At 46.2% G+C, this 19438-nt stretch overlaps 1 protein-coding gene across 1 annotated transcript in view; it reads left to right on the top strand.

Annotated features, from left to right (window-relative positions):
* The window catches only part of OBSCN (obscurin, cytoskeletal calmodulin and titin-interacting RhoGEF), a 233575-nt gene that overhangs the window by 165960 nt on the left and 48177 nt on the right, over nucleotides 1-19438 (top strand). Inside the window, exons 69-79 of the mRNA XM_018558648.1 lie at nucleotides 2304-2385; nucleotides 5694-5815; nucleotides 8266-8463; nucleotides 9569-9613; nucleotides 11381-11476; nucleotides 12737-12955; nucleotides 15648-15717; nucleotides 16220-16249; nucleotides 17328-17330; nucleotides 18014-18052; nucleotides 19125-19228. Of these exons, the coding sequence (XP_018414150.1) occupies nucleotides 2304-2385; nucleotides 5694-5815; nucleotides 8266-8463; nucleotides 9569-9613; nucleotides 11381-11476; nucleotides 12737-12955; nucleotides 15648-15717; nucleotides 16220-16249; nucleotides 17328-17330; nucleotides 18014-18052; nucleotides 19125-19228 (1008 nt within the window). The remainder of the gene's footprint in view (nucleotides 1-2303; nucleotides 2386-5693; nucleotides 5816-8265; nucleotides 8464-9568; nucleotides 9614-11380; nucleotides 11477-12736; nucleotides 12956-15647; nucleotides 15718-16219; nucleotides 16250-17327; nucleotides 17331-18013; nucleotides 18053-19124; nucleotides 19229-19438) is intronic.

Below are 19438 nucleotides of genomic sequence, written 5' to 3'. Positions count from 1 at the left end.
AAGCTATGGGTGACCATAGAGCAAGCTGGGCTTTCACTACCGCTGACGTCATTGCCATGGATATGCCCAGACAAACGACCACGAGGATGGAATCGATCAGTCGTAATAGGAACGACAATAAATATATGGGACGCATTGATTAAAAAGTGTGATATATCATCTTATGTGGGCCCATTGACACCCATACTCGGGAACCCAGATTTCCCACAGGGATTAGGGGAGAAAGGATTCTTGAGATGGAAGATCCCGAGCTATACCCCAATAACACAGGCGATCAATGCACTGGGTGTACTCCCTTTAATAGATCTACTACCACCAGGAATGGTGAGCCAGGGTAGATGGCTGGACTATTTCCAACTTAAACACTTTTATAACTCTCTGTGTTCCCAGGGATCAGTAGAGAGGGAACTAACTCCAATTGAAAAAATTATCTTATATAAATCAGAGGGGAAACACAAGGTATCAAGAATCTATAATATACTTTTGGAATCAATGTTCCCGTCCCTCCCTTACTATACCAAAGAATGGGAACGAGAAATAGGACAGATTTTTGCAGAGGAGGATTGGTACAAAGCCTTTTACTTTACTTTTAAATCGAGTATCTCGGCCGGAACACAGGAGAGGAACTTTAAAATAATAACCAGGTGGTATAGATGCCCGGTGACAGTACATAAAATAAACCCCCAAGTATCTAAGATGTGTTGGAGATGCGGGACAGATGAGGGCACAATGTTGCATATATGGTGGACTTGCCAGGGAATTATGCCCTACTGGAGAACTATTTTTGAACTAGTGGGTAGAGTTGTGGGACCAAAACTACCCGAAACCCCAGAAGTGGCATTACTATCAATGCTTCCGGGCCCGGTAAAAAGTATCAAGAGGGGACTGGCATGCCCCTTATTGGAAGCAGCAAGGGCGATAATCCCAAGACATTGGAGACAACCAAATACTCCTGAGGTTCGGGACTGGGTATTGGAGGTAAATCATGTTATGCGAATGGAAGAACTGACAGCTCGGGTATACGATAGATATGCAATATTTGTAGAGAAATGGAGACCATGGATGGCCTTTCTCGGCTCAACAGAGATTCAAAGATACCTATAAGGAACTAGTGTACTGTTTGCTTCTTCCTCCCCTCCTTTTTTTTTTTTTTTTGTTTTTACTATGTGTTTGTCTGGACCGCTTCCGCGTAGCTACTACGGAAGGGGCACTGAAGGGGGGGTGGGGGAGGGAGGGGCTGAGAGAATGGATGTTGTAGGGAGGATGATAGGCTGTAATGTAGGAGCGAGAGCATAGGCACAAGACTGTGAATGGTAGTGGGAGTGTATAGCCTTTTTTTTTTTGTTTTTTTGTTGTTGTTTGTTTGTAATTTCCTGTTATGTTTTTTGTTATAACAGATATAATAGTATCTATGAAGGTGGCTAAGCTTAACATAGAAGTGATTAAAAATACTACTTAAACAAGCAACAATGGATAAGAGATAGTAGTTGGATATTGATGTCATCGGTACTATTCTTTTACGTATTTAATTGTATAAAGAAATTGTATATAATATGAAATAAATAAAAATATATCCTTGAAAAAAAAAAAAAATATATTAACAAAGGTATTTTTGCTTTTTAACTTCATCATAACGAATGGAGCGGAACGAAAATACGGAATTTCGTATTTCCTGCCTGTATTGTAATGCAACCCTCAGCAGCAGCGGATCCGAATTTCGTATTTTGGATTAAAAAAAAAATCTTGTCATGTTGTTCAACCTCATTTACAGGGGTAATATTAGTTCCCGTTTCGTTAACGGAATTTCGTATTTCGCATATAATTCGGAAACTGCAATTCGGATTTCGGATGCTTCCGAATTTACGAATTTCAGGAAATCTGTACGAATTTCAGGAAATTCGTACGAATTTCGATTCATAACGAAACGAATCGCACGTCTACTTCACAGACCACGTGGCCTAGAGCTACCTCAAGCTTTAAAGGGATACTGTCATTTTTAGTCAATTGTGATTCCTTTTTTGTAATGCTTTAAACTATTTCATATGTTTTCTATAACTATATAGTTTGTTTTACAAATAAGCATTCAGTACATGACAAAGGATACACGGAGCACAATGAGCTAGCTAAGCTGTATGTAAATTTCAGCTGTAACTGTTGAGGTCTATAAACAGACTTTTTTCAGGGTATGGATAGAGTAAAATAAGTAAAAAGATGCCTAAAGCTTCACTTGTGGGCTAAACAAATATAACATATTAATGTATAATACTTTATATTCATAGCTTTCTGTGTTTTTTCCATTTCAGTGACCAGTTCTGACTATGACACGGCAGAGGCGGCCACCGAAACCTCCTCCTACATCAGCGCCCAAGGGTATATGTCCAGCAGGTAAATGGTATAGCAAGGAACATTGTACTGACATCCACTTACACACACACAGCAACTAATTGTGAATGAGATTTTAGAGACTTTTATTGTGAACCATTTTTTGCATCTTTAAACCTAAAATTGCTACAAAGAAAAGATTAATTTGACATTCATTTATTCACTAATTAGACAAACTGAAGCAGTTGCCCGTGGCAACCAATCAGCTTCTCTCTTTCATTTTCAATTCTTAACTGACCAAACTGAAGAGAGAGGCTGATTGGTTGCCGTGCACATCTGCTCCAGATTCTGTCTGCTACGGTTTTGCTAAATTCCCGCCCCATTGCTGTTAATAGTTAAGGTGCTTGAATGTATTTTTGAGATTTAAGTCTTGAGTTTAGTGTAACTTTAACCCTTGCAGTGTGGGGGGTAGATCCACCGCAAGGGTTAATTTGAAGAAATCATGGAGGTCTTCTTTAAATCCGTATAAAACGTTGAGAGAGGTAAGCCACTGTGATGTCAAATCATATTTCATCTGTTATACAGCACCCCCCACCCTATGTCTTATTAAAGGAGAACTATGGGGGTAAGTGTTTTTCCCCATAGTTCTCCTTAGGATCACGGGAGGGCATATGCTAGCGTCCTCCTGTGACCCAAAGCTCAGTATATAGAGAGCTACAGCTTGCGATATACTGAGACGCCGCAGCCGGGACGGATCCCGATAGTACTGTCGAGATCCACCCAGCTGCGTGAGTGACAGCTGGCTCTGCCTATCTATAGGCAGAGCCAGCTGTACCTGCCCCGTCCGTTCCGCCAGTCAGCGCTGGAGGATCGGAGCGGGGAATCCCTGCAGGGAGCCTTGAGTGACAGTCACGGCTCTCTGCAGGGACAGGATCGAGAAGTGAGCGAGCGACGGTATGTGTTCGCTCACTTCCCGATCTTTTGAGCTGACGTGTGACCGTTTCATTGTCACAGGTCGGCTCGAACTATGAGGAGGAGTGAAAATCACTCGCCTCATAGTTCTCCTTTAAGGATATAATGTTTGTATATAAAATGTATAAAGCAGATTAGAAACAGAAAGAAAAGATGTTCCGAAGTATTTCTCTCCAGGTGTTATAGATATCACCTCATAAATAGCTCATAAAGATAAGAAATCCCATTGACATCAATCTGTGTGACCTTTATGGGGAGAGGCACCTGGGTGACATCCGGCATCTCTCTATGTGATCAGTGATTATGTATCTTCCACGTGTTACACAGAACCAGAGCAGCAACTAAATTGGCCGGGATTAATTACATCCCCTGCGCGCTCCGCTCCCCGAAATTGTTTTCTAATGACTATGAAATTGTGATGGAAACCAAATTAGATTTGTTTATGACGTTTCAGGCTCGGGAACTTATTTGTGGCTCATGAAAGTTGAAATTACTTTTTGTTTTGAGGTTATTTAGAAAAGCGATTGAGTGTCTCTGCTCGAAGTAATCTAAATTCATAAATATGGATGTATACAGTATATCTATCTATCTGTCTACCTGTCTGTCTGTCTGTCTGTCTGTCTGTCTATCTATCTATCTATCTATCTGTCTATCTATCTATCTATCTATCTATCTATCTATCTATCTATCTATCTATCCATCCATCCATCTATCTATCTCTCTCTCTCTCTCTGTCTGTCTGTCTGTCTGTCTGTCCGTCTATCTCTCTCTCTCTCTCTCTATTTCTCTCTCTGTCTGTCTGTCTATCTATCTATCTATCTGTCTACCTGTCTGTCTGTCTGTCCGTCTATCTCTCTCTCTCTCTCTCTATCTCTCTATCTCTCTATTTCTCTCTCTGTCTGTCTGTCCGTCTATCTCTCTCTCTCTCTCTCTATCTCTCTATCTCTCTATTTCTCTCTCTGTCTGTCTGTCTGTCCGTCCGTCTATCTCTCTCTCTCTCTCTATCTATCTATTTCTCTCTCTCTCTCTCTTAGCCAGTGTAGGGATTGGCAGAGGGGGGTTGCAGACACTGAGCGGTTGGTTAGGTGGATGAGTCTAGCAGCTGCATTCATGATAGACTGAAGGTAGGAGGAGACTATGTAGAGGTCAGCCAATGAGGAGGGAGTTGCCACAGTCAAAATGGGAGATAACAAGGGAGTGTATGAGTAGTTTTGCGGTGTCATTGGTGAGGAAGGGGCATATTTGGGAGAGGTTACAAAGGTGAAGGCGGCAGGATTTGGATGGGGACTGGATGTGGGGCAGAAAGGTGAGGTCCGAGTCAAGGATGACCCCTCGCACCTTGGCATGGGGGGAGGGGGGGATGGTTGTGTTTTCAATCCTAATGGAAAAGTTGGGGGAAGGTGCACGGGCGGGAGGAAATATGAGATCAGTTTTTGATCTATCTATCTATCTAGTACCGAGATGGACTAAAATCTCATGTTAAGTTTACTGATTAGTATTGAGATTGTAGTCCATCCCGGGCAGTGGCGTAACAATCACCATAGCGACCCAGGTGGTCGCTATGGGGCCCGGGGCACAGTGGGGCCCGGCCAGATGCCGTGCGGGCCGCCTGGGTCGCTATGGGATCTTCTGCTGCTGGCTTTCACTGGCGTCTGAAGACGAACACGCCGCTGTTCAGATCATCTGTGCAGCGGCGCTTTCGTCTCCACAGTCAATGAGAGCCAGCTGCAGTGGGGGAGCAGGCTGGACCCGGTGTTCTATCAACGTTGCGAGCCTCTGACGTCACCGGCAGTGGAGGAGGAGGCGGGCCCGTGCTCGGCAGCAGGGGAGGAGGCGGCCTCGGGGACGAAGAAGGAGGCAGGCCCGGCGACGGAGGAGGTAAGGAGTGCGACCAGCCCATCTGAGGGAGAGTCTATGGTGGGCTCTGCAGGGTCACCCTCAGGTGGTATCTCGAGTGGGCTCTGCAAGGGGTATACGTAGAAATCACGGGGCCCCATACAAAATTTTGCTATGGGGCCCTGTGATTTCTAGTTACGCCCCTGATCCCGGGAGTGAGCTTGGAGCGGTGACTACTTTACAACACACACAGGGACCATGGGGAACAGACGTAGCCCCCCTCTATGAAGGAAGGACAGTGTCAGCACCAATTCAGAGGTGATTGGAGGATCTACAGATGAGTGATACACAAATAAGATACATTGTTGTTAATAGTTAAGGGACTTGAATGTATTTTTAGGATTGAACTCCGGAGTTTAGTGTCACGCTAAAAAAATGTACTTCGCTTAGTGAATAAAGTAACATTTATTCTACAGCCTGCGGAATGAAAATCCTCTGTATCTGGACTTGGACGCACTCCTGAGTGTATCTCTCTAATCTCTCCGGGTGATGTTTTTTCACAGGGAACAGGAAAGTATAGAATCATCCACGGAACAGGAACAGCCCCCACAAATACTGGAGGAACTCCGGGATAGTCTGGTGGCACCGGGAACCCCGATTGCCAAATTCCAGATTAAAGTGAAAGGTAACCAGTCAAAGTTTTTTGGGGGGATTTATTAGGGCCCTTTCACACCAGTTGGGCCATTGAAGTGGATGGCACCATAGACATGCTCACTTTTTAGTGGGGCAGGAGGGGGCGTGGCGGGCCATAGAAGTGAATGGCACCGTAGCCACGCCCTCCGGCCGCAATGCGATCGCCCGCACGGGATCGCTAGGCACATTGTGCCTGCGTTCCGGTGCGATCAAAATGCTGCAAGCACTTTTTTGATCGCACCGGACCGCAGGCACAATGTGCCTAGCGATCCCGTGCGGGTGATCGCGTTGCGGCCGGAGGGCGTGGCTACGGTGCCATTCACTTCAATGGCCCGCCACGACCCCCCTCCTGCCCCACTAAAAAGTGAGCCGGCCGCAATGCGAGGCAGTGCGTTCTGGCCAGAATCGGGCCCGGAATGCACTGCAACAGGTGTGAACGGGCCCCTTAAAGCTAAACTCCAGGCTAACCACTAAATACAAAGATGTAATGCATATATGAGAGCTCTTTTACCTTGCAAATGATTTGTATTTCTGTCCAGTCAGTCCTGAGAATTACACAACTCTGACACACAGCACAGCCCTGTCTGGCAGGGGAGGAGACTTGATTTTTCTCAAGTAACATTTACAGGTCTCTCCTCTCCCCCAGCCAATGCCTAGTTATTAAAGGGAGATGTGGCATGCGTAATGATGAGCAATGGCGTCACAAGGGGGGTGCGGCCCGCACCCGGGTGACACCATTGGAGGAGTGACACCAAAATGACTCACAGTCATTTTGGTGTCACCCCCCTCTGAAAAGTCGGGCGCTCGGTCATGGACCGAACGCCCGACAGGAGAGAGGAGGGGACCCGGCGTCATACCTTATCCCGCCGGGTGGCTGTCCCCTCCTCTCTCGGTGATGGACGTCGGCAGGTATCAGAATACTGTGGGGCGAGTGGCCGGGCCTTGCAACTGACAGCTGGGCAGAGCCAGCCGTGATCTCACAGCTGGGAGGAGCCAGGCGTGATCTCACCGCTGGCTCCGGCCAGTTGCAATGACAGTTCAGCGTCCCCAGGTTACCAGGTAACCAGGGGACCCAGGTTACCGGGTAACTAGGTGACGCTGAACTGTCATTACAATGACAACTCGGCGGAGCCGGCCGCCTCCGTCGAGCTGTCATTAGTTCAATGAGAGCTCAGCGGATCCGGCCTTGATATCACCACCGGCTCCGCCGAGCTATCATTGTAATGACAGCAGGTCCCGGCCAATAGCAAACAGTAGGGCGGAGCTAGCTGTCACTGCTAGCTCCGCCCAATCGTTTTCGACTCTTTTTCTCACTGTTTTTCTATTCTGCTCGGTACCACGGAGGTACCAAGCAGAATAGCCGAGCCGAAAGCCGCTATTTGGCTATTCACTCACTGCCGTTCGGCTCTTATGAGAATAGGCCAAACGGCAGCGAGCAGCCTGCCGGAGGTTCGGCTCAGCCGATCCAAATGTTGGATCGGCTGAGTCAAACTCCTTCTGCACTACGGGTCGGCCGAACATGCTGAGCATGTTCGGCCGACCCGAAGCAAGCCGATGTACAGCTGATTTCAGAAATTAGCTGTACAAGCCTGAAGTGAATAGCCGAACAGGGTTCGGCTCACTTCACTTCGGGTCGTTTATTCACGCGGGTGCCTTAGGCAGCTTTGTGAATAACCCTCTTAAAGGAGAACTATGAGGTGAGTGCTTTTCACTCACCTCATAGTTCTAGCCGACCTGTGACAATGAGACTGTCACAGGTCGGCTCAGTAGATCGGGAGGTGAGCGAACACATACCGGGTTCGCTCACCTCTCGATCCTGTCACGGCTCTCTGCCGTGACAGGGGGAGGGGCTGGATTCCCCTCTCCCCGCTCCGATCTGCCAGCGCTGACTGGCGGAACGGACGGGGGAGGGGGCGGGTACAGCTGGCTCTGCCTCTAGATAGGCAGAGCCAGCTGTCACTCACGCAGCTGGGCGGATCCCGTCATCTACGTCGGGATCCGCTCCGACTGCGGCATCTCATTAGACCGCGAGCTGTAGCTTCCTATATACTGAGCCTAGGGTAACGGGTGGATGCTAGTTTGTGTCTTCCCATTACCCTAAGGAGAACTATGGGGAAAAACACTGACCCCATAGTTCTCCTTTAAAATGATAGTTTGGCATTTATCCTTCTTACATTCAGGAAGTTGCACAGTTTGTATTTAAAGAAGGATTGAATTAATGTATTAAAGTAACAAAGCCATATTAATTTGTATCTTTTATATCTGTCTGGAGTTCACCTTTAAATCATTTCTCTTATATCTGATACAAGTTTCCCATTTCCAGTGTTTTATGAAAACCTCCTTTTTTTATTGAAGAGCATAAAATCTGAAAGTAACATAGAAATTATTTCTTCTTCACTCCTCGTTGTGAAATGTTATAAGTCCTGTGTGTCTGTATTTCAGGAATCCCGCGGCCCCGTGTCCACTGGTTTAAGGATGGGCAGCCCATCCACGCCTCCGACCGGCTACTAATGGCGGATAAGAAGAAGACACGCTCACTGGAAATCCTCAATGTGACCAAAGAAGATGCCGGGGAATATTCTACGTACATCAGCAATTCTTCTGGCTCTGCGTACTCGTCTGCCAGGCTGACGGTTAAAGGTATGCGCCTCACAACCGAGGATCTCACCAGTCATGGCCGCGTTATCCGAGCCACTCAATGCTTTCCGAACCTCTTCCTGCAATCACAGCTGAAATCATTAGCATTTCTGTTTACTTTACAATATTGATGGTTAACATTGGTTCGCCCCGGTAACCATTGTAACTAGGGATGCATCGATACCGATACTAGTATCGGTATTGGTGCCAATACTGAGAATTTTGACAAGAACTCGTACTCGCCCAAATGCTCCGATACTTACCCCCCGATACCTTGGCCGTCTCGATGCTGATTGGCTGGAGAAGCCTGCTTCCCAGCCAGTCAGCATGGAGCCAGTTTCCCGGACAATTAAGAAGCCGGGCGGCTAGTAATGACACCCTGCTCGTCTTCCTGATTGGTCAGGAAGCCAGCTCTATGCTAGCAGAAGTACCGGTATCGGTACATGGTATGGGCGAGTACTGAAATATAAATATTGGTACTCGTACTCCATACCAAAAGACCGGTATCCTCGGCACTGCTCCTTTGTAGTGTACTTCCTATGCTGACAGCTCTCCCGCTGCCAGTCCTTGATTTAGGCAGATTTGATATTAAGATCACTGGCACTGATTGACTGCCAGCTGCTGCAGAGATAGTTAGCCAGGGGCCCCATTAAAATTTTGCTATGGGGCCCCATGATTTGTAGTTCTGCCCTTGTTGCTGTTTCTAAAATTAGAAGGAAAATCTTCTCTCATTTCTCGCTTTCCCTCGCGCCGATCTTTGTGTCCGCCGAGAGCAATAATCCACATATACATAGAGGATTGTCCTACGGAGGACAGAATGTGACTTGGTTGTGTCACCGGTGCTGACTGTTCCTGCCATGTATTATTCAGTGATGTTGAACGCTGAGTTCCTCTCATTCTCTGCATAAAGAATTAGGAAAGGGCAGCACATGAAAGACCTTTCTGTTCCCAGCGGAGAGTGGCCGGGATAAAACGCCGATCTGTTGTACTCTATCTGCTCACTTTTCTAGAATCTGACCCAATAAATTCCGGTGTATTGGCTACGTGACTAAATTCCGGTGTATTGGCTACGTGACTCAGCATTTCCTAATCTTTTTTTTTATTTTAGGACCCGGGGAACTTCAGAAGGAGAAATCTTCGGAAGACGCCGGAGGTCAGCCATCTTGGTTCCTATTGACATTCCCAGTGTATACTGAGGCAGCTGGTTTTTTTTCAGCTGACTTAATAGCTTAGCTACTTAAAGGCATAGTCCATCTTTTCCCCAAAATTAATAATTGCACCAACATTGATCGAAAAGAAAGTGTATATATAATTTTTTTTTGCATTGGAGTCTGCAAAGCATTACAACTGTGATCAGTGGTTTGTGGGTGCAATGCCCAAGCTTCTGCAGACTCTTTTCCCGTCCTCAGGTCCATTTTGAGGTACGGACCTTCAATTACATGGCTGGAGGACGTTATCAATAGGGATGATCTCAGGTTCAGACCGAACACAGTTCGAATCTGAGCTTATCCAAACCCGAAAGCTAAATTGGCCTCTCGCTCTAGTCAGATGTGGGTCAGGGTATTTTCCCCCTAAGCTGACCATAAACAAAGGGGTGGGATGATGTATTTTAACTAATATAGCCATGTAGACATATTTAATGCATCCCTCCACCCTGCCCCTTTGCTTACGTCAAGCTGATTGCAGAATCATGGAAGGAGCCCAGGTTCGGACTGGATTGGCTCCATACCTGAGCTCATCCCTTGTTATCAAGTGACGGAGCATCACCCCACTTGTTCACCTTTGGCATCTACAGGTCCCTCTGCCCTGATGGCAGATTAGACTTGTAATCTTTTCATTCATAGATCCTGTAAATGGATTTGTGAATGAATGATGCGTCAAATGTATATAGGAGCCTGCGGAAAGAAGAGGGGGCTATCAGTCGGTGCTCCAATGCATGGATAACTGTACCACTGAGAATGTATCAGAATACTCCTACTCACTTACACATATGGTTATGCGCACACGTATCTCCCCAATCCAGCAGATAATGATGCTGCTTAGAAGGTATACTGCACTTAATCCAAACCACTTTGGAAGTGACGTCATTGAATGTGACGTTGTTACCACCAACGCATTTCGATAGGTCTGCCTATCTTTCTCAAGGAATGATGTGGGTATGCGGAGGGTTCCGTACAGCATTTCTTGTGAAAGATAGGCAGACCTATCAAACCGGGTCAGAGGTCACGCTGTGAGTTTTGGCTTTAGATATACTTTCGGCCTGCAAAATATCTGCATTCAGTGTGTGTAGGTAGGTCCACAGTAAAGCAGCAACCTTGTTCATGTTGAGTTACTATACTACTTTGCCGTGAATTAATATCAGTATTAATCATAAACGTTATTATTATAGTTTAAGCAATGAGAATTTTTTTTCCCCAGTATGTGTGCAAAATAAATGTGTGATTGGTTAGTGAATGTGATATTCACCCAGGTGTAAACAGAGCAGTTAGTAGAGTAAGCACCATTACTTGGTGAAGAACATCTGTTGGTAAATGTGACCCAATCAGCTAATGTACTCAGGGCCGGATTTCCCACAAGGCCAACCGAGGCCCGGCCTTGGGGCAGCAGGGAGTAGAGGGGCAGCAGGGGTGTGGAATTCCTATCTCACGACACCCAGGACATGCTTGTATGCAGCCTGCAGGTCTGCCAATCTCCATGGTGGGGTTGGCGGGTAGGTGGGCGCATTAAGGAACCTGGCCTTGGGGCAGCATAGAGAGTAAATCCAACCCTGAATGTACTTCATAAATAGAGTCACTGTTTTCCCCGGTAAATGTGCAGTGAATATTTTTTTACCCTTTTTGTTATAGCCTACTTTTATTTGTCTTCTTTTCCATGTCACTGTCTGGCCGACTTGCACATTTTAAATGATTGGTCTTTGCAGGTTTGGAAAAGCCGATTCCCCCCATGTTCCTGGAAAGGTTCACCAACAAAAAAGTGAAGAAGGGAGCCAGTATCACGTTGTCTGTGAAGGTTGAAGGTAAAACATTGAGAGGATGAACTAACTGCAATATTATGGAAATGCCTAAATGTACCCACGGGTATGGAGGTCACCTGATCCAGCCTGGTTTGGGTGAACTGGGTGATGGCCCCAGCAGCAAGCAAGTGTTGGGAGAATGAGTGATGGCGCAATAACACCTCGCCTGACTGGTACCTTTCCCCACTGACAAACCAGTGTCTGCCTTCCCTGGTCTGTGGACAGCTTGACCTAAGGATTGTAGGGCTGTGCCTACATGGAAGGCCTCCTTCTCAGCTTTGACACCCAGTGACAAGTGAATGCTTCCTATATCTGTAGGCCTTGCCTGGTGGCTATGTCTGCTCAGGGAAGGTAACGATTGGCTGAATGAGTTTTCCAACCTAATTCTGTTGTGTGCCCCAATATAGTGTCCACCCTCTCTGGTCCGCGGGCAGCTTGCTCTAAGGATCATAGGACTGTGCCTACATGGAAGGCCTCCTCCTCAGCTCTGACACCCAGAGATCAGTGAATACTTGTATGTCTATAAGCCTTGCCTGATGGCTGAGCCTGCTTGGGAAGAGCACCGACTGGCTGAATTAGTTTTCTGTTCTTACTCTGTTGTTTGTCTAATAGAGTGTCCACCCTATCTGGTCCGTGGGCAGCTTGCTCTAAGGATCATAGGACTGTGCCTACATGGAAGGCCTCCTCCTCAGCTCTGACGCCCAGTGATCAGTGAATACTTGTATGCCTGTAGGCCTTGTCTGATGGCTGAGCCTGCTCGAGAAGAGTACCGACTGGCTGAATGAGTTTTCTGCCCTTCCCTGTGCCTACATGGAAGGCCTCCTCAGCTCTGACACTCAGGGATCAGGGAATACTTGTATGTCTATAAGCCATGCCTGATGGCTGAACCTGCTCGGGGAAAGAGTCCATTGCCTGAATATGTTTTCCTACCTAGTTCTATTGTTTGTCCCAAAACAGGCCAAGGGCAACTTAAAGTTGAACTCCAGCCATAAAATATATACTGCACCCCAGGGCAGGCATTCTGGTAGTGAAGTCCAGTCATGGTTGCTCCTCTCGTGCCGGGCAATCAGTCAGAGAGATAATTTAGGGCAGAAAAGAGTGATCATCTCAGAGTTCAGCTTTAAAGTGGACCTATTGGTATCTTTACAAATCTGCATGAATTAATTCCTGAGAAATGTTTTACATACAAAAAGTGGCCAATGTTTTCACACTTGCATGTCTTTCTACCATTGTACTAAGTACTGTTTTGTTTGGCCATGTCAGGAATCCCCATCCCGACCATCACCTGGTTGAGGGAAGAGTCTCCAGAAGATGTTCTGTGGATCAAGCTGGACACCCCAGGCTACAAGGTGGCCAGCTCCAACAGGCACCACAGCCTCATCCTGCTGGACGTTGGCACCGAGCTCTCCGGAACGTACACTTGCATCGCCACAAATAAAGTCGGCCAGTCCATCTGCACTGCGTCTGTTGAAGTCTTAGATGGTAATTAATTCACATCACAGTGGGAATTATGTCCAACGGGGACACAAGCAAAAACACATTTTTAGTAGCAATGTGAAAGGTTAGAACTTTTGACTATGGACTCTGGCTTTATTTCTGTCTGTGTCAATCGCACAGCCAATTTCCTGCACAGCTGTCACAGGGACAGGAAGAGAGAGAAAATCTGCTGAATGGGGTCATGGACAAATAGAGATCTAGAACAGCCTTTCTCAATCAGGGTTCCATGGATCTGTAAGGGGAATCTTCCCACTGAGCAGCAAAGGCCACCAATATAGGGTGGCCCATCTCCCAGTGACCACCAATATAAGGGGGCTCTTCTCCTAATGACCACCAATAGAAGGGGATCCTTCTCCCGATAAGGAAATCTTTTCCCAATGACCACCAATATAAGTGAGCCCTTCTCCCAAAAACCACCAATATAAGGGGCCCTTCTCCTCTGACCATTAAGGAACGGGGGCACTTCACTGGCAAACACTATAAGAGGGCATGTTCAAGTGAACCAAACCCAGGGATGTCCATTTCCTAACAACCAATGAGGCTGTTGAACTCACCAAGCCTCTTTGTTTTCTAGGACGCTAACAGGTGGGCACACCATAACAACCAATGACCCTGTGGGGCTGCCAACTTCTTAGCAACCAGTGACGCCTTGTGGCTCAGTCACTAGTAAGTAAACCAATGACATCGTCATTGGTTGGTAGACAAAGAGGGAGGTTTGGCGGATGTGCAAACTGGCCAAATTATTCAACTTGGCTCTGCGTTGAACTCATGGTTGACCCAAACCCAAAGTTCATCTCTAGTCTGGATGCTTACAGTTGCAGTTTTCAGTAGGCTTAGTATTTTAAATTTGTATTAAACCAAATTGTAGAAGGCTGCTCTCCAGTCCAGAGGTACCAGGATGGGGGTGTTGGAACTTTAGATGAACTCATAGAAGAAAGATAAGTAGAACAGCAAAAACATTGATAGAGTATCAGATATGTTGTAATTCCACTTTACTTATAGTGGAAAAATGCTAACACGTCTCAGTTATTCTTACACACACCCCCTTCTTCGGGGCTAGGATAAGTCACAAAACATGGTAAAATACAATAAGAATAGGATCTAAAATATCCAATAATAGATGAAAATGTAAAATATATTTTTAATAACCTTTATAATATGCTTTTCTTGAATTTGCATCTTTGGTTGAACTCAATGGAGTTGCTTCTTTTTTCCCAACCTGGCTAACTATGTAACAATGTAACTACCGTTGTCCCAAAATGTTTTTGCATTTTCTTACAATCAATAAAGTAATCAATATCGGACACTGTTCTTGGCACTTCTGTGTCATATGTACATACTCTAGAAATCTGCGAGGAATTTTTACTTTTCCCCACTTGAGCCAAACTAAGGTTTTCAAAATGAAATCCGGAGGCACCCTACTGACCACACCCACTTGTAACCACACCCATAAAACCACACCTCTATTTGTAGACACACCCAGGAAATCATGCTCCCATTTTGAGTATGCCCTGAAACAAAGGGTCACAGACTTCTGGAAGAGGAAGCAGACATTGAAGATGTAAAGACAAAGTGCCCTGGGCTCTATAAGGAGTGAAATAACGTAGTGCGCACAACACAGAATCATGCATGCGGTCAACTTGCTCTAACAGTGGGAGCGGCTGATTATGCATGGTTAAATAAACCCCTGAACCTATTCTACTATGGGTCAAGCATTTGTAACGCACAGAGTGCAGGGATCAGGAGTGTGTAATGCAGAATATAGGGGTCATGAGAGCATGGAGCAGAGAGTAGGAATCAGGAGTATGTAACATACAGAGTACAGGGGTCAGGAGTGGGTAACACATGGAATAAAGAGACCAGGAGCAAGAAAAGCATGGACAACATGAGTAGGTAAGGCATAGAGTACAGGGGTCGTGAGTAGGTAACACATGGAACACATGGATCATGAGTAGGGGTCTATAGCAAGTAACGCATTAATCAGAACTCAGTAGTTAGTAACTAAAGGGTCAGTAGCAAGTGATCCAAAGTTCAGGGGTCAGTAGTGAGTGATGCAGGGTTCAGGGGTCAGTAGTAAGTGATGCAGAGTTCAGGGGTCAGTAGCAAGTAACGCAGAGTTCATTGATTATTAGTAAGTAATGCAGAGTCCCGGGGTCAGTAGTAAGTAATGCAGAGTCCAGGGGTCAGTAGTAAGTAATGCAGAGTTCAGGGGTCAGTAGTAAGTAATGCAGGGTTCAGGGATTAGTAGTAAGTAATGCAGAGTTCAGGGATCAGTAGTGAGTAACACAGATTTCAGGGGTCAGTAGTAAGATATGCAGAGTCCAGGGGTCAGTAGTAAGTAATGCAGAGTTTCAGTAGTAAGTGGCATAGGGGTCAGTAGTAAGTGACGCAGGGTTCAGGGGTCAGTAGTAAGTGACGCAGAGTCCTAGAAGCAGCCATCACAGCATGTACAAGACTGGCTGTATATGAATGCAGTTCACTGATGCCAGGGAAGTTTTTTTCCCCGGGGACTATCCCCAGGAAACAAGTGTTAATGGTAATCTTATCCAAAACTAAAAAACAATTGCTTGGAATTAGACTTGAAATATGAACATTTGTAAATCCTTCTTTTGTCAGCTCTTTTTGGGTGACAATAAAGTTCATAATTTCTTCTATTTCATTCCGTCTCATTTATCAGAGAAAGAGGCGCAGCTCCTGGAGAAAGCTGATAAAATCGTCATGGACGTATTGAGGAGCGCCGTACCCGGGTGAGTGAGGGAATAATACCCCGTGTAACACTTTATAACTAAACTGGAAGTATCTCTGAATTAAGAAATGTTATTAAATTAGAAATTCAATGTAACATATTGAAGCTCACCAGTCCTTAGGAGTGGTAGTTGCATTATTTCACCTGGGGATCCTGCCTGTAAAACACATCCTGTCCTGGGGTGACAACACTCACTCAGTGCCCTGTATCTATGGAGGAGAAGCATTGTTGCCCTAGGACAGAAGGCTTGTTAGGACTACAGAAGGCCTCCGCCTCTTCTCATCTCCACACCCTAGGGGGAGGCGTTCTGTAGTTGGGAAGACTGATAACATTGTTTGAGATTTACAAATCCTTTGCCAGGCAAACTGCTGTATGTATTTCAACCGTGTAATAATTTAAAAAAAAATTCCTGTATGTGCTTTAGGCAAAAAAGCTGCTTTCTGGAACATTCTGTTAATGTAAAGGAGATATATACATCACATTCATTTGATTTTTTGGAACAGGTATGATGAAGGGAAAGAGAAGGAAACCGGGTAAGTTTGTATCATATTGTGAATATAGAATTGGGGGCGGGGCAACATTCCTGCTTTTAAGTTTAAAGGGTATTTCCACTTTGGCTGTCACATTTGAGGGAACCCCTACTATCTATTTGATATAAGTTTCCATTCACACAGCATACCTAACAATAATTTGCGAGGGGCTGTGCCATGATGTCACTGCCCCCTTCTCCAATCATAGAACACTTAGCATCCACTGAGAAATATAGCCGGCGTGCTCTGAATGGCCACTGTGTTGAGCGAGCGACCGGCTGTGTTTTAACGGCACAGGGGAGGTTACTCAGCTCAGCGGCTGTTCCTATACCCGGAACACACTGTAATACGGTTCAGTAGCTGTGGCTAATACAGTGTATTGAGGATGCACTGATACCGGTTTTCGGTATTTAGTACGAGTACCGATGTATTTTTTTTCGGTACTCGCCGATACCGAATACTGATACCGGAAGCCCCATGTAATGACTAGCCACCTGGCTTCCTGATTAGCCGGGAAGTTGGGCGGCGTGTAAAGACTTGCCACCCGGCTTCCCGTGCTCCTAGGTGACGAGGGAGCATGGAGCCGGCTTTCTGGCCAATCTGCAAGCCAGGTGGCAAGTCATTAGTCGGGTGGCGGGTAATGACTTGCCGTCCGGCTTCCTGATTGGCCAGCTTACTGACCAATCCGGAAGCTAGCCGGTGAGTCATTACATGCTGCCCGGCTTCCTGATTGGCCGGAAGCTTGACCAAATACTCGGTATCGGCATCGATACAGATACTAGTATTGGTATTGGTGCATCCCTACAGTGTATAAAACAATCCCTATGATTTTTAAAGGTACAATGGATTTTAAATGACTCCTCAGGGTTGCAGAAGTTTCTTTTACTAGGGATGCACTGAAATGCATCCCCAGCTTCTCTCCTGCTCGCTAGGTGCCGGCTGCAATCTTTGGTCTGTGTCCCCTCCGATCCCCGCTGCTCTATCCCACCTGTGTCAGCAGAAGCAGCGTGAATCGGAGGGGGCACAGAGCTGATCCAGGTGCTGGCGCCCAGTGGGGAGGAGAGAAGCCGTCAAGACTGAGAGTGTCAGCGGGTAGGAGGAGAGATGCAGAAGGGGCAGAACAGTTCAGGATATTTGGCGATCCTTCCATGTATTGCTCAAACATCAGTGTGATGTAAATAACTGAGGACATCGTATTTAGTTACTGTGATCCCAATTATGGATGAACAGGAAGTGCTCTACATTTCTCTGGTTGCTAAGAGCTGAGCGGGGAGATGTGTATGGAAGAGGGGTGGGGATAGACAAAAAGTCAGCTGTCTCCGTGGGTCGGCAAACTTTCACTGACCCACGGAGTGGTGACCCCTCTTCAAGTGACGCCAAGGCCATGTGCCATACCTGGATATGCGACTGGTTCACTGGTTGGGGTCTTGTATGCCACAGGGGCTCAGTGGTGAGTTCTTCTGCCTTGCATCACTGACATCCTCAATTCAAATCCCGGCTAGGACACTATCTGCATGGATTTAGCATGTTCTCTCTGCCCTTGAGTAGGTTTACTGGGGTTCCCAACCACACTACAAAGACATGCTGGAAGGTTGATTAGCCAATGTATGTGCATGTAAGATGAGGACTTTAGATTGTAAGCTCCCTGAGGGTAGGGAGTGAATATACGGTGAATTGATGGTGCCATATAAAGACCTGTAATAAATGTATATTCCCTTTTAGGAGAATTGTGTGCTGACCTCTCATCTCTCCCTTTTGTTTCCACAGAATCGGAATCACGGTGCAGCCCCCAGCAGCAGACGGTATGTAAATAAAATGAGTAAAACGCTGTCAATATTCCGAGTAATTTCCGTCATTAGCAAAGCCGGCTTCCTCCGGGACAAACTGATCATTTTCCACCCCGCGGCGTCTTCTCGATGAGTCACGTAACACACTGGACATGTTTGTTTTCTATCATTTACATTCATTTTAGGCAACGTGGGAATACTCACCGCTAATGCTTTTTAGTATACTCAGGTTACATTGTATCACTTGTCTGTAGCCTCCTGCAGCCAGAATACAGGCGTCTCCTCACATGTTCAGTGGGTGGGTGCTTCCTGAAAGGCTTAATGTATCAACATTTTGAGGGTTTGAGTTGGTGGCTGTGAGATACTTTGTAGCTTGATCGATCTTGATTCATTGTAAAGGATGGAGCTTGCAGGAGGTTTGTTTGGTAATTCCTCTTCTGCATCACATCTAACAATGGCAACCAGTGGCATTACACATCTCCCCGCCTGCCTCTTAGCAGTGTCACTCTCCACCATTACCCTGACCCCCCCTGCTTCCTCTGATTGTACACCATCCAGCACCCTATTCCCCCCTGTCCACCCCCCGCCATCCACTTCAGGCGGCGAAAATCCAAGGATTGTAACATATCCAGAGGACATATAAATGTAAAATAATACATAATAATACTATGTGGGTTCCCTCTGAATAGTTGGTTCAGTTTTCATCATCTATAGGGAGAAACCTGGACTTTGACCACCATTGCAACCACTGAAGAGGGTCATTGGGTATCCCACAATTTATTAAAGTCTATCATGCAGACGAGTGACGAGAGACCATGGAGCCGGCTTCCCCGGCCAATCAGGAAGCCTAGCAGCGTATAATGACGCGCTGCCCGGATTCCTGATACCAGAAGTATCGGGCTAGGCATCAAAGCATTTGGGCGAGTACGAGTACTTGCCCAAATACTTGGCATCGGCACCGATATCGATACCTATACTAGTATCGGTATTGGTGCATCCCTATATCTAACCCTGAGTATTGGTCCATTCACATCGGCTTGAACCTGATTCTGGGTAATCCCTCACTGTTTTGATTCCACAGGTGACGCCAGGCCGCCGAAGCAGCAGATTTCCCTATCAGACGTTGGAACTGAAGAGTTCTTCCAGAAGCTGACGACTCAAATAACAGAAATGGTTTCTGCCAAGATCAGCCAAGGTTTGTCCAATTTACATAAGATTTGGTGCTCGTGGTGGATGCTCTTACTTTTTTTGGGCACGTCTTTGAAATACATTGATGGACAGAAACGTACAAATACGGCAGTCTCAGGACAGGCTGCTTCTGTAGTGTGACTTTGACGCCTATTTCCGTGTATGTAAGCAGTCTGCTTCTCCTGTGTTTGTAATGTGATGTGTACATGCTAAGAGA

The sequence above is a fragment of the Nanorana parkeri genome, unplaced genomic scaffold (assembly GCF_000935625.1).
Source record: "Nanorana parkeri isolate BGI_ZX_2015 unplaced genomic scaffold, ASM93562v1 scaffold351, whole genome shotgun sequence".
NCBI classification, from domain to species: Eukaryota; Metazoa; Chordata; class Amphibia; order Anura; family Dicroglossidae; genus Nanorana; species Nanorana parkeri.
Note: the sequence above shows the minus strand (reverse complement) of the source record. Positions and strands in the feature narration are given on the sequence as shown.